This window comes from Aptenodytes patagonicus, chromosome 17 (assembly GCF_965638725.1).
Source record: "Aptenodytes patagonicus chromosome 17, bAptPat1.pri.cur, whole genome shotgun sequence".
Taxonomy (NCBI): Eukaryota; Metazoa; Chordata; class Aves; order Sphenisciformes; family Spheniscidae; genus Aptenodytes; species Aptenodytes patagonicus.
Window position 1 is genome coordinate 1,368,981 of NC_134965.1, and position 23,493 is coordinate 1,392,473.

Genomic DNA, 23,493 nt, shown 5'->3' on the forward strand with positions numbered 1-23,493 from the left:
TTTTGTTGTGTTTATTTCCAAACAATAGGACAGTGTTACTCTGCTTTATCAAAAGAGCAAGTTCAAGTGACACGATCCAAGGTAAGGGTCTCGTAGGACCTCAGCGTGTGGTTTGCAGCAGGTGGTTTGTCTACTCTTTGCCCTTTCTCCCAGCCTTCTGCGGTCCCATGAGGTGCAGTCCTGCTCCCGACGCCTCCCTGCCCCGGCTGGAGAAAGGAGATGCTCCCTTGCCCCAGCCGAACTTGTATCAATCTGTCAATCCAGCAAACTGCTCTTTACAGCACGGTTGACGTGTTCACCCCTCCCTCTTCCTCCTGAGATTAGACCTGGGATGTTCTATGAAGAATAATTATATTTGATCTACAAAAAGATGAATGTTGAGGAGGAGGGAATTAAAAAGAAATGATACAAAAAAAAAAAAAACCAGCCCCAAATCCCTCTTGGTTATTGAAGTAAGAAGGGAGCACTTTGTCAAACTGACACGTGAATCCTTTATTTTAACATCTGGGCCAGTGGATGCCGGGAGGGCAGTGTCACCTCATGGGCTCGGGTTTGGTCTGAGGTGTGTTCGGTGGTTTGGCTTTGAGATTTGGCCACGGGAAAAATATGCGCATACAGAAAATGCTCATTTGCAAATGTTATAGGACTAGGAAAATTTTCGGATGGTTTCAAAGGAAAATGTAGCCCCCTTGGAAACGGGCAGAAGCATCAGTGCTGCTGCGTGCTGCTCCGAGGGCTGGGCTTCGCACCGGGCTTGGCATAGCTGGGGCAGCTGGGGGGTTGCCCCGCTGCTCTCCGAGCTGGGCTGCGGAGCTGCCACAGCACCTGGCGTTGTGTTTCGACATGAGCTGCTGGAGGGGTGCAAGCGTGCAGCAGCCTGGCGACTCATCCATGGGTTCACCTGAGTCTTGGCCACCCTACGGAGGACGGAGGAAAGGAGCCGCATCCCCGTCTTCTGGCCCCGATCGTGACTTTGAGCTCTGGCCACGGGGCACTGCTGTTGCTGGGACCAGGGCATGAGACACTCTTGAGACAAAAATTTTGGTCTCTGCTGAGCGAGAGACCAGGATCTCGGATCCAGTTAATGAATTTTTTTTTTTTTTTATAATAAGTATTCCCTCCCTTACCCTGTTCAGTTTATTTTTTCTCCTTGTGCCCTGCTCTGGCATTCAAGGGATGTAATGCTTTTTGGGGTAGCTTGGAAAGATTTTTAGCAAGAGTTGCCTGCAGGGAAAATACTGCTTTTCCACAGGTTGGTTTTTCTTTCCTTTGTCCTCAAGTCTACTTTGTCCTCAAGTGTTTGGGGAACAGAAGGCGGAGCTGGCCCCGTTGACTTGCATTTTTGAGACTCCGTTATAAAAGGGTGACAGTTGCTATGTAGTTTTCAGAATGCAATGAGAGAGAAAGGGCAACATCTCTTTCTTGAGCATGCTGCCAACACTGATGTGGTTTGTGTCCTCTGAAGAGTAAGATTTTACAGACTTGGGGGAACAAGTCATAGTGTGGTATGTGCCAAAGTGGTTCCTGGTGTTTTTTCCTTCTTTTAAGATATTTCTTAGACAATACTCTGTATTAAAGTGCCTTTAATGATCAACTACCACATACAATCCCAAAGAAACTACATGTGCTGTATTTTGGAGAAGTCTGCTGTGATAACCTGAGCAAAGGTTTGGGAAGTCGAGGGGTATTTGTATAAAATTGCTCAGTTTCTACCCCTGTGCTCAGTGTCCTGTTGTGGGACAAAAAAGCCTCCCATTAACTGCCTTTTATTCCTGAGATTGTGGGTTGAGAGTTAGAATCATAGAATCATTGAGGTTGGAAAAGACCTCTAAGATCATCGAGTCCAACCGTCAACCCAACACCACCACCCACTAAACCATGTCCCTAAGTGCCTCATCTACTCGTCTTTTAAATACCTCCAGGGATGGGGACTCCACCACTTCCCTGGGCAGCCTGTTCCAATGTTTAACCACTCTTTCAGTAAAGAAATTTTTCCTTGCATCCAATCTAAACCTCCCCTGGATAGAATCATAGAAAGTTGAAGTTCATCAGAATGGGGCAGGATCACAGAAACACATTGTCCCTTTGCTCCCGAGCGCTGTGCACTAGCCTGAAGGAACATCTTCCATGTGAAGGCCTTGCAGAACCCAGTGCTGATTGTCCTTAAGCAGCAGCACAGGCCCTTCCTGGTGCTCTTTTGGCAGCTCTTAAGGATGGGCTTTGTGCTTGCGTTGTGACCTGTGCTCGTCGCTGTTAGGATGATGTGCTCTGTCAGAGTAGCATCTCCTCCTGAGTCGACTGATATACCAAGGGCAAGAGTAAAAGCACTGCTGACCCCTGAGCTTTGAGAGGGGATTTCCTGGCAGAAACGGACCCTGGTGGTCCTCCAGGGATGCTGCTCCCTGGGGCACAAAGCACACGTGGGTGCCTGGAGGAAGCCAGCAGTGATGCTACTTAACCTCTTGGGAGGCTGCTGAGATCTTCGGCAGGGCCTGACTCCTCCATCCTTAGCCTTCCCGGCTGCATGGCGAACGCGCTGTGACCTGCAGCCATGCAGCAGTTTCCTGTACCTTGCAGAGACAGAGATGACCTCTCTTCCGCCGCTTGGCTGCAGATTGGAGCAGAAGCATCGAGAAGTCCAGCGCAACGTTCTGCTGTGGCCCTGTGAGGAGACCGGTTGGGCCTGGAGTGCGGCCAAAGAGGCTTCATCTGGCTTTTGAGTGTTCACAACTGAAAAAGTAATAACCTTTTAATAGTCAGTTATTCTGTTTCTGCGGTCAGCTCTTTGTAGAGCGTGCTCTTCAGCCGTGATCTCAGTCAGGAAAAGGCTGAAGATTGCTGCTGAATGCTCTCCTTTTGCCCCGGCTGGATAAGCATACTCGGTGCTCAGAGCAGAGGGTCGCGTTGGAGCGAGGATGCATCCTGCTTTCCATGCAGACCTGCAGGCATCGTGCCATACAACTGCTATGATGAACTCCATGTTTTTCATAGTATTACTTTAAAAGTTATTCTGACTTTCCCAGCCTTGAATAGATTTGCTTCAGCATACTCAACTGTCCTGTCTGTGCTCCCAGCTCTTCATTGAGGTCTGAACTGCTGGTTATTTAATCTCCCTTGATTATAACCTGATGGGCGGTAGGGCTCCTGCTCCAGCTGTAATTAGGCTGCTTGGCTGCAGCGTGTGCTGTCTGTTGCCCTCCCAAATTGCTGTTTTGTGCCGATGCTCGCCCGATCTAAGGGAACATTGACTAAAAGCTGCTGCTTGTTATCCTTCATCGTGGAGGTGGTCTGTATGCTGCCCTTGCTTCTTCTCCTGAAAGGCACTTGAGAAAAATCTGCAACTCCTAGATGGGCGGGATGGGAGCTGTCGAGGTGGGAGGGCATCTCTGGAGACTGCCTAGTCCAACCTTCCTGCTCAAAGCAGGATCAGCTCGGTGGGTTGAGTGCTGAGTATCTCCAAACATGGAGACTCCTCAACCTCTCCAGGCAACCCCTTCTGGTGTTCAGTCACCCTCCCTGTAGAAATTTCATTTAAAAAGGCAATTTTGTGTGCCTCAGCCTGTGCCCATTGTGTCTTGTCCTTTCCCTGGGCATTGCTGGGAAGAGTCTGGCTCCATCTGCTTTACTCCCCCCCACCAGGTATTTATTTGCAAGGGCGTATTCTCTTGTTTTCTCTCGTTTTCTTTCCCATCTCTTATTTCCCTTTGCCACCCCGTGGGCACGCACGGTCCTGCTGGGCCCCGGAACTGCCCCTTCCTGGGAGGCTGATCGTTTGCATAAAGAGCTTTTTGGCACAAAATAGATGCGGTTCCACGCCCTCAACTTTCACCTGTTCGAAAGGCTCGTTGTCGTATTAACTTTTTCTTTTCCACTAATGTTATTCTGATGGCTGTCTGAAGTGAAATAATGGTTGCTTTTCCTGGAAACGCGGGGTGTAAAGCATTGCAGTCTGGTTTTATATCCTGATGGTTTAGATCATTAAATTCTCAGGGCTTAAGCTCTTATTTCTTGTTTTTCAGTGCTTATAAGAGGATCTCCTGGGGCCCTATTGTACGACCAAATACAAATAATACATTAATAAAACAGGATTGTGTATTTGTACTGCGTGCAGTCTGTAAGGATTACTTGTATATAACGTTTTGTGGTATTAGGCCCTTAGCCATTTTGATCTGTCCCTTCTACCACTCTTTTAAAAGTGGCTTTTCTCTCTGCTCAGACAACGCTTGAGAGATGCTGCCCTCTGGAAAGAGGTTTCTCCAGTTGCAATATTAACTTCTGATTTTTCTACCTTTTTTCTGTATCCCTTTGGCAGTATTTTAATTTCTTTACCTGCTTCTTTCACCACTGGTCGTGATTAGTTAATACAGTTTTTGTGATAGTTCAGTTATTGAAGTGATGGATAATACAGACAGCAGTTATTACTTGTCAGTTAGTGCTGCCTATGGGGGGAAAAGCTCTTTTAATGTGCTTGTAGCCGTTTTAGTTTTATGAAGTACTTGAACTTTAAAGCTATACATCCTAGATCATTTTAGAAGTCTATTGGAGAGTATCAAAAACGAGATTTAAACAGGAGAAAACCCCTCCCTTCATGCAGGCGTTCATTGCTGTAAGAAGAAACGCTCGCTGAAGCGTTGTACTTAGTGTACGTTAGAAAATGTTGTGATAAAAGTAAACTGATAAGGTTTCATCCTCTCCGCCAAACTGTTCTTGCACTATTGCATTTACTCAGCTCTGCCAGCACTCCTCGTGCGTTCAGCCTGAGCTTCGAACCATTTTTTGGTGGCATTTTATGTTTAGTCCCTCTGCAGAATGAGTGTAAAATAAATACTCTTTTCGCAGGAAAAGAGCGTGCATGCCTCAGCCCAGTTCCAAAGTGGGAGAGAGAACAAACTGTTAGAGTTATAAGAACAAAGCACGGAGAGTGATTAGGGATTAGCCCCTAAAAAACCAAATCTAAAAAGACTAGAGAGGGAAGAAGTGAGATGGTCCCAGCGCTTGCAGGCACAGAGGTGCAGGGCAGAGGGTGTCCCCGCTCACCCTGGCTTGCAAGGTGACAAGTGACTGGACTTCAAACACCAGAGGAAGTGGGAAGGAGGGCTGGCAGACTGCTTGATGGTGGTCATTGCACATGGATGTCCTCTGCCAAAATGACATTTTTTGCAAACGTTTGCATCTTTGCAGAATTTTTGCTGGTCCAGTTGGGTTTTGGTCATGTCTGTGTGCATGTCCCCCTGCCCCGAGCCAGCAGCAGCTGTTGGTGGCTGTGTGCCACCTTTCCACATCACAGCCACCACCAGCTTTCACGTCGCAACCTCCCTTTGTGTTGGTGTCAGCCACTGGGAAGCAGGGCAGCTCCTCCAGTTGCTGTCCGTAATTTGTGGCCTTCCCTGAACCTTCCCCATCTGCTCTGGCAGTTGCAGGGATGATTTGGGAAACACCCAGGAGCGTATAAAAAGTCGGTAAGTGCTGGAGGCTGTGCCTGTGATCCCAGGAGGAGGCAGGGCTCCGTAGGGTCAGTCCCATGTTTATGAACCCCAGGGGACCTGTCTTCTGTGTCCACAAGAGGATTGAGCCACACGTGTAAGAGCAAGCAAGAAACCTTCCTCCGTGCTGCCTGTTGGAGAGCTGTCCCAGGGAGGAAAGTCCCGGCGATGGCCGTAAGTGCAGGGCTGAGGATTGGCAATTAAGAACCAAGCGTGTATTTATTTCTTCTTTAATAATCGTGTATGTTAATCTTTTGCAATTTGATTTCATCCATTTTTAATAGAATAGACTTGGAGTTTTTAAAAATATATTGCTTCCACTATGTTTTGGCAAGAAACGTGAGCTGCAGGCAGTCCCCTCCAGTGTGGTCTCCTACGGGGGGCAGGTGGGTTTGGCACATTCTTCTGCCAGCAGCGATGGAGGGGTGAACCATTGTGACCCCCACAGAAAAAATAGAGTGGTCCTCTGAAGTCACAGCGTGGCAATCCCAGAGTCATCTCCCTCCAATCAGTTGACTTCAATTTTTGCTGCCAAGATGCTATTTTTTTTTTTTTTTTTTTTTTAATTGCTGCGAGTGGTCCTTTCCAGCCTTTAGAAAATGTTTTTTGTCCTTTTGGAGATCTTGTAAAGGAATTGAATGTTGGGAGAACGCTTGGTGGCGTTTTCTAAGCTTGCTCCAAGCAATGTGGCAGTACTGTAAATGACACTTGTCACACGTGCGTCCTCCGCGGTAGCAGATGCCCTCCTGAACTGCCAGCGCTTCAGTTACCTAAAGATCTTGCCCTCGCTGCTCAGCAGAGGTGACGTGCAAAGCTCTAGTCGAGCCACTTCACGCTTGGGCTAGGTATAAATATTTTTCATTAGTCTGTAGGAGCTTTCCATACATTTACTGATATCATTCACTACCCTTAATTCCAGCACTTGAGACCAGTGTCTGCCTGGTCCAGTTTCCCCTTATCTGTATGTCGTGTTCAAGTTCCCCAAATAGCAAGTATCTGCTGTCTGAAGATCAAGTGGGTTTTCTAAGACTTTCATCCCACAAATGGATTTCCTGGGTTTTATTTCTCCCTGTGAAGGTTCTTTTTTTTCCTTTTTTATATCCTCCGCTGCTGCAGAGTATTCAGCCAGCAGTGGCGACGCTGCTTGTGCTGGGTTTAACAGGATGCGCTGTCCCACTCCCTGTGTGCTCATTGCCAAGCTGTTTTCTATGCATGACAGAGACGTCCAGAAATCTGCTCTTAATTTTAGCCCAAAACCATCCTTCCAGAAAAAGACACCCCTAAAGGCTTCACTTCATGGTGGACTCCCCGCTCCAATGATTGCACTGGGCACCCGACCTCCCAGTCTGAGAACGGGGTCTGGATCAGCAGCCTTTGGTAGGGGCTGGTGTTAAAAACGTGATTTTATTTACTGTTGCCTTGAAGCTGCCTGCCTTTGTTTACCACTGTGAGCTGACCTTTGGGGAGACATTTCTTGATTAATTGGGTGTCTAATCACGTCAGACGACTGACAGGCGTGCGCGTATCAGAGTTTTTCCTCTTGTTAGGTATTTTCCTTCTGGTTTCTTCTTTCCCTGTTACATGGCAAATGATGCGTTTATTTTTTGTATTAGTTCCTCCATTGTTTTTCTCTTTAATAATTAACTGTTGATTGCATACTTGCCTGTTGTGTCTTGGCCTGAACCTTTCTTTTGCCAATTCATTCAAATCATAAGAGCTGCAGTATCTTGTTCTTAAGGATGTGCTTGTAAGCTACATGTAAAGCAGAGGCCAGATATTTTAATTCCTGTAATATTTGGCCTTCAATAATCATTCTCTCAATAATTCTTTAAAGTTACCCTCCACAGACTTTTTTAAAAGAAGCTCCACCTCTAATTTATTTTCTCAAAACACTGACTCCTTGTAGGGATCGAATCCTTGCTCGTGTTTATCCTCCAGAGAATTTTGCAGGTTTACCTGGTGCTTTAGGTTCCCAAGATGACGGGCAACAGGCAGTGAGTGCATGGGGACACTTCGGCCTGCATTGGGTTTAGATCTCTGTACGTATGTACCCTAAAGACCTGCCCCTTGCTCTGTTCAGATGTTAGCGGGAAGAAGATGATGCGCCTGTTTTTTATTTGTTTGTCCTCTAGTTATTTGTTAGCAAACAATCTGGAATATTTCCATAGCAAACTGGTGTAGAGACAAAATTTTTTTCACTGTGGAAAACGTAGAAATGTGTTTTAGGTAAGTGATGTTTTGATTTTTATACAGAGGGTAAAAGTCACTTACGTGGCATGTAGGTTGGAGGCTCTGAAGAAGTAAAATGTGGCTAGATTGGGGATTGGTACTGGGAATTACCGGTTTTATCTGGGGAGGGGTAACAGCATGAACTTTTTAATAGCCTTGGACTGGAACTCAGGGTCCTGGGATCCGTCCCTGCCTTGCCCCTGGCCAGTGGGTGCTGTCAGAGGTTATCGCAGTGGGAAACGGTCTGAGGTTTAGTGATGGGAAGTTCTGTTCAGTAGCAGATCTCCTTATTAGCTTATCCTTCTGGGTTGAAAAATATAATAAACGGAACAGTGTGCATGCTTCCCACGCACGGCACTGAAGTTCAGGTCACCTTGTGCCACGGGCATGTCATGGGTAATAGGTGAGGGAGAATATCTTAACTCAATCTGAGTCTAAGCCTGGACTTTCTGGAGCCGGAGAACTTGATTCCAGCTCTTGCTGCGCCATGAAGTCCCAGCCCTGGGATACAGCCTGGCCCCAGCTGTGGAGTCTTGGGTTGCTGTGTATTTGTTACGGTGCTCTTTTGTTCTAGCTAAACTGGTGCTTTTGTCACGTTTTACAGTCTACAGTGTGCCAAGGAAGGAAAATGAGTTGATTCAAAAAACCATTTTGCTGGAAGATTGCTCTATAAATAAATTCCAGAGATAAGTGAAATAAAACATTAGTGGAAGACGAAGGGAAGGAGAGAGGAAAGATGGAAACAAGCAGATGTAGGCAGTGAGACTGGATTTGTTCCATGGCCCAGTGCTTATATTGATAGTAGAAGTCCTTTTGTCGCCAGTAACTTCTTTGGTGAGCAGCCCTTAGAGGGAAAATCAGAATAACTCCAAGGAAAGAAGTTCTCAGAGTGCTGTCTGCCGCTGTGCACAGAAGTAAGTCAGGTCTGGGCATCTTGAGAGGCACTGGTGTGATGAGGAGCTGCGGCGCTCAGCAGCGGGATGGAGAGGAACAGGTCTGTGCAGGGGTGCTGCCAGGCAGAAATCCAGCTGCCCTGCTGCAGAGGGCAATGAGGGGTGGATGCTGCTCTTGTAGTCGTTAGCACTGCAGCTACTGTGTTTTTCCTAATGGTTTGCACCACACTTTTGATGAGGCTAGGTCATAAGCAGGGTATTTTCAGTGTTTCCCGGTTGTGATTTTAATTGTCACTTTGTGCTTCCAATAAAATGTTCTGCATAACTGATCACGGGAGAGCCTTTTGTCTGTGGTATTGTACCTAATGTGCTGGAAGAGTTCACAGACAGGGGCAGACAATGGTCTGTCTATTCTTGTTCGTCCTGTCCAAAAGCCACCAATGCCAGATGATCCAGCTGGAGGAAATAAAATATCTGTATAGCAGCTGATGGTGAGATTTTTATGCTGGGGAAGCAAATCAGAGAGAAACTTCCTGGTTATTTTCCCATTAAGTTAAAGCTCCTGTAAAAACAAAGTGCCTGGGATATATAGAGGGAAGATAAGCCTTTGTACAGCGAAAGGTGGCTCAGCTCACAGATGCTGCAAGTAGCTTTCTTGAGCCACAAGTGAGGTGGCTCCTGGTTTGGGTCTGGTTAGTTTCAGCCCCTGGGTTCTTGGAATAAACTAATGATTTTTATTTTTTTTCTGTTTGAAGCTGTGTGGAAGGCTGGAACATCCTCCCTGTGTCAGAATGTGTTGCTAATGTAGTTTTTCCTTTATTTCAGCAACAGCGCACTGTTTATAGGCTGACACTGGTGAAGGCTTGGAATGTGGATGAACTCAAAGCGTATGCTGACCTGATATCCCTCGGTAAACCAGACTTCATCGAGGTCAAGGTGAGCTGCACGGAGCTATTTTTTTTTTTTTTTTTTTTTTTTCATCAGTATTTTACTCTTTTCCTCCCCATTTCCCATACCCCCCGCCCCGGTCTTAAACTTATACGAGTAAATGCAATTCTTCCAAAGATTTCAGTGATGCATAAGGAACGTATCTCTTGCTTTTAAAGTTAGGCAGCCAGGTTTCTAACATTTTATGTGTGCATTTGGAGCAGTCTTCACTGTTACGCAAGACAAGCTTTGTACCAGCCAGCATCAATTTCTGCCCAACGGAATCATAACCCTCTGGTCTTTTTTGTATTTCTCATGAAAGCAGAGACTGATAAATAGATAGTCCTTCTTTTATGTCAACCAACATTTTAAACAAAATATTCTGGGACAAGCTGGTAGTTTGTGGTTTTCTTCTTCCCATCCTGGCCTTGAATTCTGCCAGGGGAAAAGGTGATGATGTCTGGTTTACTGATGTGGTATTTGTCAGGCTGTGCAAAATGGGGAAATATTACCCCCTGGAACTGGAAGAGCTAACAACAGGAGCACGTGAGATACAGCAGGGCAGGAGGTGCTTTATCTTGGGATTAATCAATTTAATATATAAAGAACGTAAAAAAGGCACATTACAAAGCGTTCTGTAAAAAATCACTATCAGCATTTTCATCCAGCAACTCCCCTGCAGAGCAGCTCGTTTACCTCAGGTCTGTATTTCTGCAGCTGTATTACTTCTGGACTTTCTCTTTCCTTCTTCTCTCTTTTCTTTCTCTCTTTTCTTTTTTTAACCTTTATTTACTGCTGCTTTGAAGAAAAAAACTGGAGTTTGCTGCAATTTCCTTATGAAACAAAACCCAAAGGTTTTGATATTATTAGCATTGAGAGGTCTCTCTCTCTCTCTGAACGTGCTGCTGAAGTTGATAGCTTAATACAAAATAAGATTTTGAGCATGGTTTGGGGAAAAAGCCTCAGTTTTACAATGTGTATCAGACCGTTTTATATTCCTCAGGTAAAACCTAGCAGGAGGAGTGCTTCTATGGGGCCCTTCCCACCTTGCATCTCCTGAATCTCTTACTGCAGCCTGTACTGCAGTAGTACAAGATCCCTTCTTCCAGTGTGCAAGGAGGGCGGAGATGAGTGTCCACGCCAGCGTGGAGTATGAGGCTGTCAGCGTACGTGCTACTTAGACTGCTCTGTCATGTGTAGCGACTTAATTGGCAAAATGAGTCAGGTGTAAGTTAATCAATGTTTCTGAGCACAGATTCCCCTGAGCGCTCTCCGGGGCGAACGTCTGTCTCCTCCAAGGCAGAGGGCTGCTGTTCCCTTTGCCTGGGGAAGGATTCAGCCTTGCAGTCGTGGTTTCCCAGGGGCGTGGAGCTCAGCTCTCCCAGCTGCTCTTCACTGGCAAAATTATGCCTTGCACTGCCAAGGAAATAGGTGGGAAAAGAGGTGGTCACAGAGATATTCCCAAGATGGTCGTAGATGTACTCCTGACACTCTTCTAGCTGGGACGGGCTCCTGCCCAGACTGCTTCAATGGAAAATGTCATCATTGCACTCCAAGTGCTTCAAAGTGCTTTTCAGATCTCAGCCAGCAAGGACTTTCTCTGAGAAAGGGATATTTATTGAACACTTTGCCCTGTTTGCAGAAGTATGAACTGAGGCAGAGAGGGGCTGCGTGACATTCCCCAAAACCACGTAGCACAGTAGTGTAGCTGGGGGTTCAGCGTCACTCGTGTACCTGCCAACACCAGCTGCAAAGGGGGCTCAAGGGGGTGCAGGACAACGAAGGCAGAGGGGTGCACCTGGCACCTGCTGGCCACATGCTGTTGGGTGGTTTGGGTCTTTTTGTAGACTGGTATGAGTGCAAGTTTGCAGGTTTTGTTTTGTTTTGTTTTTTTAAAAAAAAAAAACGGTGTATGCTGTTTAATGTTACTTAATTAAATTTGCAAGTGGGATGCTTTGATCTAAATGTCACTTTTTCAGCAATATTCCAGCAGGTAAGTGAAGTTCTGCAAGTGCTGGAGGACAGAAGTGTCTACCAGGGTGCTGATCCTTGTCAGATCATGGTGCCTTCAAGCTAAGGGACAGAACATCTCATGCCTCAGTTTCTTCTTCCATGAATGCTTTAGCATTGTGCCTATATTATGGCCACAAAAGCACTCTGTAGTTGGCATGTGGAAAGTCTCTTTGTCTTTCCAATCCCAAGAGCACATTGGTCAGGGACACAGGGAAACTCATGTTCAAGCCTTTTCAAAGGATGCAGCATCTGTCTCTCCCTTGTCTCTGCTAGTTGCTGTACTTCGGCTGGGAGCGATGGGGAAAGTCTTCCCTTCCCTGGTCACAGCTCATTAAAAACCACAGTACAGCGTTTCACAACTTCATTGCGATCTGCATACTCAAAGTCCAAAAAACGTCTTCTACAGTTAGTTCTTCATTTCCAGTCTAGTGGAGGGAGGACGATTTTCCAAAGCTCTCAAAACCATACCGCAAGTCTGACAGCAGCTAAGCCCTGCAAGACAGAAGCAAGCAGCTGAGTACAAGAAAACACACTAATTCCTTTTCAGCTTCAGCAGCAGAAATGAATTGTCAGGGCGCTGCTCCACCTCATTCACCAGCAGGCTCTGAAATAGTCTCCATTTTTTTCCATTTAATTGAGCTTTTAAATAGAGCTGCGCTGTCCCGTTTTCTTAATTTTGAAGACAGGAAAGCAGGGTTCATATAGTTGAAGCATGAAGCACGCCGTTGCGAGCAGCATTGCTGGAGCACCCATTCACAGCAGGAGCTGAACTGATGTTAATCGCCATCTGAAACAAATGGTGCAACTCTGTGCTGGCACAACGTTTGGGGTTTAAATGGCATCTCCATTGCGTTTAAAAGTCACAAAACTTTGTGATGGCTTCCCTGGAGCGGGGGATTTGCTTGACACTAGGTTGTGTTTAAATAGATCCTAAGTTGGACAAAAGGTCTTGCTCACGGATTTTTATATGATATGTTTTTATGAGAATAAGGGGTTTTTTTAACAAAGTTGCCTTTCTTCCTTGCCTCTTTGGAGCAAGTGTAACGTTCTAAATGGTGGGCACTTGGTGCTCTGCAGAGAGCAAGTAGCTCACACAAAATATTGTATTAGCCCAGTCACTCGCCTTATTTGTTTCACATAGTTTCATCTGCCAGTTCCCACTAAACAGCAGCGTTTGTAAAGTGCAGAAGATTTGGCTCGATAGGGAGGCGCAGTGGCTTTCTCCTCTTGCTGCACTGTCTCTGCGACTTTGAACTGCGAGGGGATTACATGGTTTCTCACCTCAAGCGTGGAACTAGTTTTTCCCTTTTCTTGGCCAGGAGTAAACGGCGTGTTCTGGAGTGGCTGATGAACAATGAGTAGAGTTGCTGTGGGGTAGTGTGAGAGTCCAGCCAAGTACCAACAGGCGAGGCTGACAGAGGGGATGTCATCTTAAGGACAGCTTCCTTACTTGGCTGTCCTTCTCTGAAGTGTCTATTGGTTGCTGGTGGGGTGGTGTGCCCCCCGTGCTGCTGGAGGTGTTCGTGTTGCTGCTGTGCCTGCACTCAGACCCTTACCCCGTGGTCTGACCTAACGAAATTAGTAGGTTACCCTCCTTTGCGTTCAGCTGTGCGCTCTGCAGACAGCTTGTTTTCATCCGATCTTCATTAATCCTGGCTTGCAAAGCTCTTGGCCAACACCCTACCCATGAGGTCAGCCTTCTCTTACGGCAGGGTCACTGGTGCAGATGGCTGCTGCAGCGGTTTCAGAGGCACCTGAGCTGTGCTATTGGGCAAACTGGAGTCGAGAACGCTTCAAGGTGCTTTGTTGCTTCTGCCTGTGCACCTGTGGGGTGAAGCAAAGAGCTGGGGTCTCTATCCCTGCGATATTTGACTGCTCTGGAATAAAAGGTGAACAGGTCTCCTTCTCAGCAAAGGAGAACAGCAGAAGAGGGGCTGCATCGTACCCACCCTCCCCCCCCCCCAAAGCCTGGGAGTTTGCGACTGTGCAGGCAAAGTGTACGTAAGCAGAGTGACCACATAGATACAATCCCACAGCATTCAAAGAGATGCTTGGTACAATAGTACATAAAGTCGGGAGTTAAATTCTGACCCAAAGGAAGACAGGTAGGGTTGAGGTGTGTTCAAATCTAGCACTCGTTATTGCTGTCGGTGTTGCCTTTCGTGCACTCTATGTATTGATCTGCACTTGGACAAAAACTCCTGCCAGCGTGTAACTGGCCTTTAGTGCGGCCCCAGCAGTTGTGGTGTTCACACAGCATTTGACCTGGGAATTTTCCCCAAAAGAATTGATATTTTTGATTCGAAGTAACTTCTTGTGTTCCTTTGAAGCATATTGAAGAATCTATTTGGCATGTGGATAAGGCTTAGCATTTTTTTTTTTTCCCAAAACCCCAGTGTGATAGGTTAAAAAGGCAAAGACCAGGTCCTGCTCAAAGCAAATAAACAAAAGAATATTACAAGGTATACTGCAAAGCATCTGCCAGAAAATGAGGCTCATCTCAGTGGGATTTCCTGGTTAAATACTTGAGATAAATGACGTTAATTTAAAATGAATGTAGCTAATCCCCTGTCGCTCCAGAGAGGCTCACGGGGTGGAGTGGATAGAGATTTAGATTCTTGCAGAGCTTAAAACTTGTTCTCATTTACATGAGTATCTTACAGCGATGTAGCTCTGTGGGACCCTATTCTCTTATTTAAGCCAATAGAAATTAGCCTTGATTACCCTTGTGTAAAACCCAAGTAAAGGAAGAATCAGTCATGTGGTTATTAAATACACATCAATTTTATTTATTGCCTGAGTCTGTTTTAATGCCATAATGTCACTGTCACAGTTGTACAAAGTTGATTGTTACATTTAAGATCTAGAATGTGCAACTCATCTTTTTGCAATGTTACCCTCTTTTTGTTTTAGAAGCCAGAGGCTTGTGGTGACATACAGTATTTTGCCACTTGTATTCCTTCTTAAACCAAAGGGGCAAAAGGATTTTGAAGCGAAACGTAAGTGGGTCCTAAAAAACTCATTCAGACGTATGCGAGTGGAGTGTGCTGCAGGGTCACGTTAGTGCAAGACCAGATGAGCGCACAGAATCCCAGTCTGGACCTGTGGTCACTGCAGACAGATCTCGGAGCCGCTGGGCACACTTCCATGTTTACTCGTGGCTGTGTCCACGCATCCGCTCCGCACTGTCAGTAGCTTTAAGGTTGTACATATGCAAGCGTGCACGTAAAGTGCTCAGCCTTGCAAACGTGGCTTTGCGTTTCAGAGCTGCTTCTGCAATGGTGAGGGAGATCTGGTCAGAGCTGCAAGTGGAACAACGTCCCTGGGGCAGCGGTCTTTATTTGCTAAAGTGAAGCTTCATCTTGCAGCTCTCGGTAGCAGCGTAGCTTCCTGCCCGAGCAAAGCCTTGCTGCTTCTCTCCATCTGTTTCAATTTAAGAAAGGAGAGAAAAAAAAAGCGCAAGCCTGCCTGGCTTGTCCTTTGTTCAAGGGCTGTTCATACCATGGTGCTGTCTGAGGCCAGGACTTGGGAAGAGCAGAGATGAGTCGTGCCACTGCACAGAATTTCCTCAAACCTTCGTGAAATCAGTTTTCAGCCACTTGAAAGCACTTGTCCCTGATGATTGTTCTGCAGCTCTGGCTCCAGCACGGCACCCTCGCGCTGAGCTTGTGTTGGTGGATGGGCTCGGTGTCTGGCAGAGTTAAGGACGGTGTTCTGGGACTGCAGCTCCTGCTCTTGGTGTCTGAAGCTTTGCTACAAAATTAAAATGAGCAAGTTAATGTCTGGAAGGAAGGACCAGAGGGAAGTATCTGTCCCAGTCTGCTCAGTCTTGTCATATTAAACAGTAAAGATTATTTAAGTGCTTAAAATAATGAGGAAAATGAACTCTGCTTTAACGAGTTTTTAATTGCATGCAGCAAGGGGTGATTGCCCCCACCTGTCAAAAAGCTATTCAGAGTCTTGCTGCCATTCCGGTCTGCATTTAGATGAAGAGAAGGGAAAGTTAAAAATCTCCTGTCTTAGTGCCTGCTATAAAATAAATCCAAACAAAAAAACCACTGACCACTTGCTATTCTCTCCTATCTGCGAGGCATGGGTGCAACAGCCCGCCGGCATATCCCATGGATAAGACATGAGGTATGGATGGTCCAAGGTGGCCAGTGACGGGGCTGTGCGTAGGGCTGTGCCACCTCCCCATCTCCCAGGCGTGCTGGAGAGCCGCGGGGCAGCTGGGCACCCGAGGGGTCTGGCTCTGCTGGATAAATCCCAGTTGCCCTGCACTGCCGTGGAAAAATGCCTTCGGGTGGGCCCTGAGCAGCCTCTGCTGAAAGCGGCTCCGTTTGTTATTAGCGTCTGGGTGACAGAGGCAGGGACCCAGCTTGCTATTTCTGTTGATCCAGCTAAAGGTTACAAGTTACTAGTAGATGTGTCTGAGGAGTTTGGTTTGACACCAGTGGGTTTTTTCATCCTGTGAGTACATAGTAAGGCTTGATAACAAGTTTCATTGCAAGCATAGGTGAATGATTAAATTTTGAATTTCCAAGTGACCCTGCCACACGGTTTCATCGAAAAGTCAGTCTTTCATCCAAACCTGTGTTGATACAAATACCTTTCTGAATTCGAGGAGGAATTTTTGCAGTCCAGCACTGGACTTGGCTACAAATGTGGGCTTGGGTGCAAACGTAAGCCTGATGAAAATCCAAGTTAAAATGGATTGTTCTCATCTATTTTTTGTGTTTCAGTAAAGCTTAGTATCCAAAATAAGTGGGAAGCGGGCATGGAAATAGCATTAGGCTTGTGAGGCTTTTAGATACAACCGAGGGAAGCTGTAGAAAATAAAGAGTGTATGGAGACTGGTTGTGTGTGATGGCCCAGTGTTGCTGTGCTCAAATAACAGTCTGTAAATAATAACTTTCTGTCCGTGGCTCTGAGTGCTTGCTTGCAGGAGGAGGGCTAGCACCATGTACTGTGTTTTGCAGCTGGGGAAACTGAGGCAGGGTAGGATTGGGTCGTAGCAAAGCAGGTCACTGGCTGAAAATTCACCTCTTTGCCTTCTAGTCTAAGTCTTTCTACTCCTCCCACCTCCCTCTCTGCAATCTTTCTTTAACAGGGCATGAGGAGCAGGGGCTGAGTGATTTAACAGCGGCCATTTCTCTCTCGATACCTATATGGCTCATTTTGAAGAGCTGGAATGAAAGGCTGCGACCAGCATTTCAGAGTTTAGCTTTTACAGGAGGAGTTCCTTTGACTTCAAGGGAGCTGCTGAAGATTTATGGGCTGCTGTAGCACTGATCTGCATGTAGCCATACGTGTGGTGCATCTGGAGAGCTGGTGTTAAATATTGGGGTTGTGCTGCGTAACTAACCGTTTCCATTCCTGCTTTTCAGATTTAACTGACACAAATAAACCGATGTCTTTTGTTAAATCAACTTGAAAGTGATTATTAAAAACAACCAACGAGCCTGAATCCACTCCAGCGAGGAGCAGACGTGCATGAGAGCTTGTGTATATAATTTGGACAATGCCGATGCTTGGATCATAAGCATTTTTATTGCAGAGGGTGCAATCTATCAACATGTCATTTGAGGTTTTTTACATTTGTCTTGGGTCAGGGCTGCCCCAGTTTTTAAGCAGTGGCTCTGTCACTCAGCAGCTTGGCTGACACTTTGTTCTTCTATTAATTCACACAAGCGTCAATTAAACAAATTTATAATTTGTGGGCTAGGAGTTAAGAAAATTCTCTTGTTCAGTAATTAAGTTGGGAAGCCTGGAGTTTCAGAGTGGAGAAACAAAGCGCTGTCATACTTAGTTCCCCAGTAATCTCTCCTTCGTAGCCCTGTGGATTAAAATGATTGCTGGCTGTCGGGATCTCTGGCAAGGAGCCAGATCGCAGTGGAAGAAACGTGCTTCTCGCTGCAGCGATGATAATCTTGGCACAAGGCGTTGCTTAAATACAGTTGTGCACGCTCGGCTCCGTTACGGCAGTATGGAAATCCAGAGCACGCCCAGCGCGGTTGCTCTGGATTCGTACCGGCATAACCAAGAATAGCTGAGATGCTTTTCAGAAGGCTTCTGCGTTTCAAGGTATTTGGCCAAAGCTATGTGGCATGATTAGGATGCTAAAAGCACCCTTATTAAAGACTAATTAAGAGGCAGCATCATTGATGTTGCTATTGCAGGGAAGTTGGTGTAAGAGCTTAGGGTGTACAATAGAATGGTTTCCTTTTTTAATACTTGATGTCTTAATAACTGTCTTTGTGTATTACTGAAAAATATAACATGACCGCCCTAATCAACTGTTCACGTTTTTTAAGTGGTATCAGCACTGTTAATTAACTCAAGTTTTAAGAAGTTGGGGAAGCTGAAAGCTGATGTGCTTTCGTTCGGTGTGCTGCTAAGCTGATTTTCATTGATTTGTGCTTGTGAATTAATCAGCCATCCGAGCACTTAGTTATTCCATTTGCCTCTGCGCTTTCTTTGCTTGTAAATGATATCTTTGAAGTTTATTAAAAGAATGAGTCACGTTGTAGCTTCCTAAGAATTTTCCCCCTCTGTAGTCATACATTTTTCATGCTGCTCAAATCATAATCTGTATAATGAACGCAGGGAAAATATTGCTGTATGGAGCCGCGTCTATACAGCTGAGCTTTGGAGATACATATCCTATTATTTGCATGGCTGGCTGCTCTAATATAAGAACGTTTAAAATCTTTTTCAGACTTTCAGAGCCGGGCTAAAAAATTGATGTACTTCCCTGTTCAGCACTCCCCCGACTTGTCTGCAGCTGTGCACAGTCAACCTGTTTCCACGCTGGCTCTTGAGTTATGGTGCGCGGCTCTAATATCCTTTGCTTGAGGCAGATTAATAGAGGAAGTCCCTCATAAATTTACCAGCGAGAGACTAATTGCTTCCACAACTTGTACAGTTTCTAATTAGCATGAGTCTGTTTCTTTTGTAGCCCTATTTAAGCACTGCGTGGTTTACCTTGCTCTAATTTTAAGTGTTTGCAAGGGGTCTGTCTCTGTTTATTGCTGGACATGACATGTTCAACTTTAATGTAGGTGAATTAGGTCTTGGGAGTGCAGCATCAGCTGGGACCAGGTGCCATAAACATAGCGTGGATGCAAATGCCATTTAAAAGAAGTAGAAATGTTTTTCCTCTGTGAAGAACACGAGAACGCAAAACATAATCATCCATAAAATTGTGTGCGCTCTGTTTTAAAGACCGGTGCTTGATGGGATTTTGTGACTGGAATAAAACAGCTCAGCCGAAGAGCAAAGGTGATGAAACCACCTAGAGAGGTACAGAGGAGTTGAGCTTTTGTCTGGAAGAAAAGCCGTTTCTTGTGTGAGTTTGCCCTTTTGGGTGCCAGTGGGTTTGAGACCTGTGTTGCGAAACCACAGGTTAAATCAGTTGGATGAGCCTTTAAAGAATTTTATCTGGAAAGAAAGAAATAAGCAAAAATACATCTCGGGAAGCTGCATACTGCTGAGCTATTTTATGAGAATTTTACTAACATAATTAAAGATGGAGCAAGGCAGTAGCGAATTTGAGGTCATGGCCAAGACTAAATTAATAATTCAGGAGGTTCAAGTGATCAAATCTCCAAATTAAGAGCAGCTGATCTCAAAATGATGAGGCTGAAGTTGGGTGGAGTAGGGTGTAGGAGAACCTCAAGTTCTGACCAGTGATCATCGCAGGGCACGGAGCTGGCTGCTGCAGGGGGTGGGTATTGCAGCGACCCAGAGGACCTCAGCTTCTGTTGCAAGTAAATCACCCCAACCAGCAGTGCTTGTGTCTTGGCTTTGTGTAGGGCACAGCAGGAACACGTGTCCCCCTCCGACACGCTCTCCTTTGGTCCGTTTGCTGTATCGGGTGGTTGGGAAGGGAGCTGGAGCAAGAACCCAGTATCTCTGCTGACTTAATACAATTAAATCTGAGATGAAGGTGTCTTTTGAACAATGCCGCTTCTAAAGTAGCGACTAGTTTTGAGCGTGCTTCCAGAAAACGATCAGAAAAGCTGTTTCCCCAAAGACTCGTGCTCCTGCCTGCTCACACTAGTGAGTTAGAGCTTTGCAGACTGATGTGCGGTGGGAAACTTCTCTCCGTGCTCTGCCCAAGGGATGCTCATAGCGCTCGTCATGTCAGCCCGCACGTGCTGGGTACTTCGCACCCCATGGACTAGCGCTTTTTTTTTTTTTCTTTTTTTTGGGTGCAGATACAACATGCCAGCACTGCGTGACCTTTATTTCTGCCAAGTCAGGGGAGATCAGGAGCGATGGGGCTTTGGGGGTGCGTGAGCAATGGTGCTGGCCTTCTGGCTGGCAGACGACATTGGGTGGGAGATCTGCCATCAGTGCAGATCAATCGTATAAAAAAAAAAATCCCTCGATGTTTCCTGTGGACATTCGCTCTGGGGCAATTACTTACGTTCTCAGCGTTTCACAAAGCAGTACGGACTCTTTGTGGAGTGGTAGGATTCTAGAAATTCCTCAGTTGTTCTGGTGGCTTTTGACCAAAACAACACAAGCTGCTTTTTAATGTCATCAGGTCAATTCTAGTCATCAGTAAACAATAAGAGTTTTTCTACAGCATCAGCTTAAGCCTGGATTTTCACCCTCCCTCTGCATGTGTGGGAGGCGCAGGCAGAGATGGACTTTTTTCCAAACAGTTCTCAGTATTTACTGAATTAATTTAAGCAAAAGATGGTAAGAGTGAGATGAGCTGGAGGGAGTTTTTATAAATGCCTTTTATATTTTGGGGTGTTTGCTCGTGTACTCAGCCCTGAAAAATAATCTGTGTGTTTACTGACTGTGTTTGCACTGGCTTTACTGTGCCAGTGTTATTTTTGTATCTAGCTCATGGCCCTCGATATCCAGGGAGGATATTGAGCTGTTTGGACAAGTGCCCCCAATCTCTATTTATTTATTTTTGTTTTTTAACAAGGGTCTGGAGTGCTGAATGCCTGGAACTCGCTGTAACTGTCCTCTCCTGTAGGTGAGGTCTGGGGGGGAAAAGCAGGGAGGAGCACACTCAATATCTTTGTTAAAATGCTACCCCCCCACCCCCACCCCCCCGACAGGCACTTGGTGAGCAGCCTGCAGACCTCCATGTGAGAACAGAGCTGCTGATACCAAGCCAGAGAATTAAAGAATAATCTTGGAAACTGGTGACTTATGTTTCTTTAGATGGAGGAGGTTGAGCAGAGTTCTCCACCTGGTTTCTAGAAGCACTTGGCCACGTGAGGCTTTGTGTTCATCCTTTCATGCCGGCATCGAGGGTCTTGGTGGAGGGAATTGCTGGAGGTAGCAGCAGAGCCAGCAGCAAACCAGCTCTCGTGGTCGCCTCTAACCAGTGAGCCCATTGCTGAGCGACTGGGGTACTTCTGCCTCCCAAAGAGTGAATGAAGAGCAAAGAGCAGCACCTTCCTCTAGCCTTGAAATTTTCTTACGGTTTTGTAAGTCTTGTCCTAACTGGAAGTCAGAGGAGCAGTGCTGCCGTGGAGAGGAGCAGCGAAGCAGGCTGGATTAGGAAGATGAGGTTTCAGCAGTGCCATGATGCTGTCCAGGGCAGCTGTCCTTCTTCCCCGACAGCTTCCCCCATGGCCCCGTGCAAATCTTTGTCTCCCTTTTTTCCAGGCTGTAAAAAGAGAGTCCCTCCCAGAGGTGTTGACTTGCTGGCTTCGTTAAGGATCGTTAGGTGCTTGGCTACTGCAGAAGAACAGCTTAGAGCAGAGCGGCAGAAGCAAAGCCCTGTTGTTTCTGGGGGAACTCTCTTTTTGCCCCCAGTGAAGATGCTTTCATCCCCGTGGAGTTGCTTCTGGTTTAGCAAATGTGTCTTAGAGAAGGGAATGGGTGATGTGGCACCAGACCGTGCAAATTCACCGTTTCTGCACCTTTAAAGCCCAATTCCATCCCTCTCGTTGGAACCTAAAAATTAGCACTTGTCTTCAGAAGATCTCAAGGTTCACAGGCATCTTCTGCTTTGTTCCACTTTTGTGCCATTTAATTTTTTTTTTTAGTGATTTTGCTCTTTGTGCTCTCAGGAATCATACACTTTGTGTATGCACAGAACAGGATGATTTGTACCCTTGCAGGTATTTTTTTTTCCCCCCGTTTTCTTTGGAAGGAAAGGCGTTTAAAAGAAATCTGCCATTTCTCTGGGCTCAAGCTGCCGTTACCTTGCCAGCATCTGCACCTGCACCTTTCTCCTAATAAGCCACGTCTCTGCCAGTGCTTGGTCTGGGCACCGCTGCCCGGTGGGACTCTGCCCAGCCCATCTGCACATGGATGCGTAATACTTTACAAATGCCCGTTTCTTACAACAAAACTGGGAGTATCTTAATTTTTCTATAAAACGACCAGTAGTTGGGAAGAACCTTGAGATCTCAAGATCCAAACAATCACGTGAATAAAACTGTGTTACTCAAAATCTCCAATATACATATTCATAGAGCCTCAGGTTACGGTTGCCTGGGTCTCGTTGCGTGGGCACCATGGGGAAGACAGAAAATGGGTTTCAGCGTGCAGGGACTGTCTCTTCATCTTGACTGCCAAAATGCTCTTGGTCTGGGGCAGTTACAGCAATCGTCTGTAGCTAAAATAGACGGTTTTAATTCTCTCATAATTAAATTGAACAGCTGGAAGCAGGGAGAGCCAGCACTGTACAGCTGGGGGAGCTTCCCTGGGCACAGTTAGGGAGGAGGGCATGTAGGCCCTTGTAAAACCATCCTGGAACGAGATTTGTGTGGATACTAGAGGACAGCGGCAGAAATCGCAGCCTTGGCTTGGAAGGGGAGAGGTCCTTACCTCTGCAGCACGTAGGACAGATATCTCGAAGTGTCACGCTGACTTGTTGCATTGGTTGTTCGTGAGACTTTCTTCCAGGCATGTCACGTTTCAAAATGAAGTGACCTTCTCAAAGGTTCCTTGGTAGCTCAGGAGCACGAGCATCCTCCATTGGAATGCTTTTAAAGCTACTTTCCAGGATAAAGACTAACCTGTGTTTTACTGCTGGGGAAGCCTGGGCACACAGTAGTTTGGTGATGTGTCACTGAGGGAGAGACCAATTTTTTTTTATGCCATCTCCAAATCTGTTACCTTTCCATAAGATACAGGGTGAAGGGGGACAAAACAGACCGTTTTCAGGGTTTGCTGTGGCTGATGTGCCAGCTTGTGAAGGGTTAAGCTGACAGTGACGGTTTCCATGTTTCTTCTCAGGGCGTGACGTACTGCGGTGAAAGCTCGGCCAGCAACCTCACCATGGCCAACGTCCCCTGGCACGAGGAGGTGGTGCGCTTCGTCCAGGAGCTGGCCGACCTCATCCCCGACTATGAAATTGCGTGCGAGCACGAACACTCGAACTGTCTCCTGATAGCTCACAAGAAGGTGAGGCTGTGCCAGGGTGTGAGACCAGGCACTGTATCTTCTCCTTGGAAGTGTTGCACAATTGCCTTGTTCCAACATGTTTTCTCTCTAGAGTTAGCTGGATATTTTTTTTCGGGGGGGGGGGGGAAGCGTAGCATGTATTGCAGAGAGCGCTGTGGAATAGTTACTGAAGCTGCTGCAGGTCGCAGCTGCTCGTGACAACACACAGTGCTACCGTGGCAATCCAGGCAAGAAGCATTTAACAGCTCAAGGAGGGGTTCAGTGCAGTATCTCCTGTGCTCTGTCACACTTGCTTTGCATTTTGCGAAGAGCAAGAACAAATCTTGTTTAGGTGGGTCAGCTGGCTTTGTCTTGTTTCTATATTTTCATGATGGTTTTCAGTGGTATAGACAGCTTGCTAAGGAAGCTACACCAGAATAGGCTAGGGTTGTGTTTTTCCTCTTCTGGACCTTTGTGATACCTACCAGAACCGTAGACCTCCTTCCTTTCAACCAGAGTTAAGATAATGTATTTTTCTTCCTTTGGAGAAATAATTTTGGCAAGAGACATTGATATGTGGC

General features: G+C 46.3%; 1 protein-coding gene across 1 annotated transcript in view; it reads left to right on the forward strand.

Moving 5' to 3' along the window:
• LOC143168310 (S-adenosyl-L-methionine-dependent tRNA 4-demethylwyosine synthase TYW1-like) overlaps window positions 1-23,493 on the forward strand; it is a 108,648-nt gene that overhangs the window by 72,816 nt on the left and 12,339 nt on the right. The window contains exons 14-15 of the mRNA XM_076354626.1: window positions 9,431-9,541; window positions 22,766-22,933. Coding sequence (XP_076210741.1) covers window positions 9,431-9,541; window positions 22,766-22,933 — 279 coding nt within the window. The remainder of the gene's footprint in view (window positions 1-9,430; window positions 9,542-22,765; window positions 22,934-23,493) is intronic.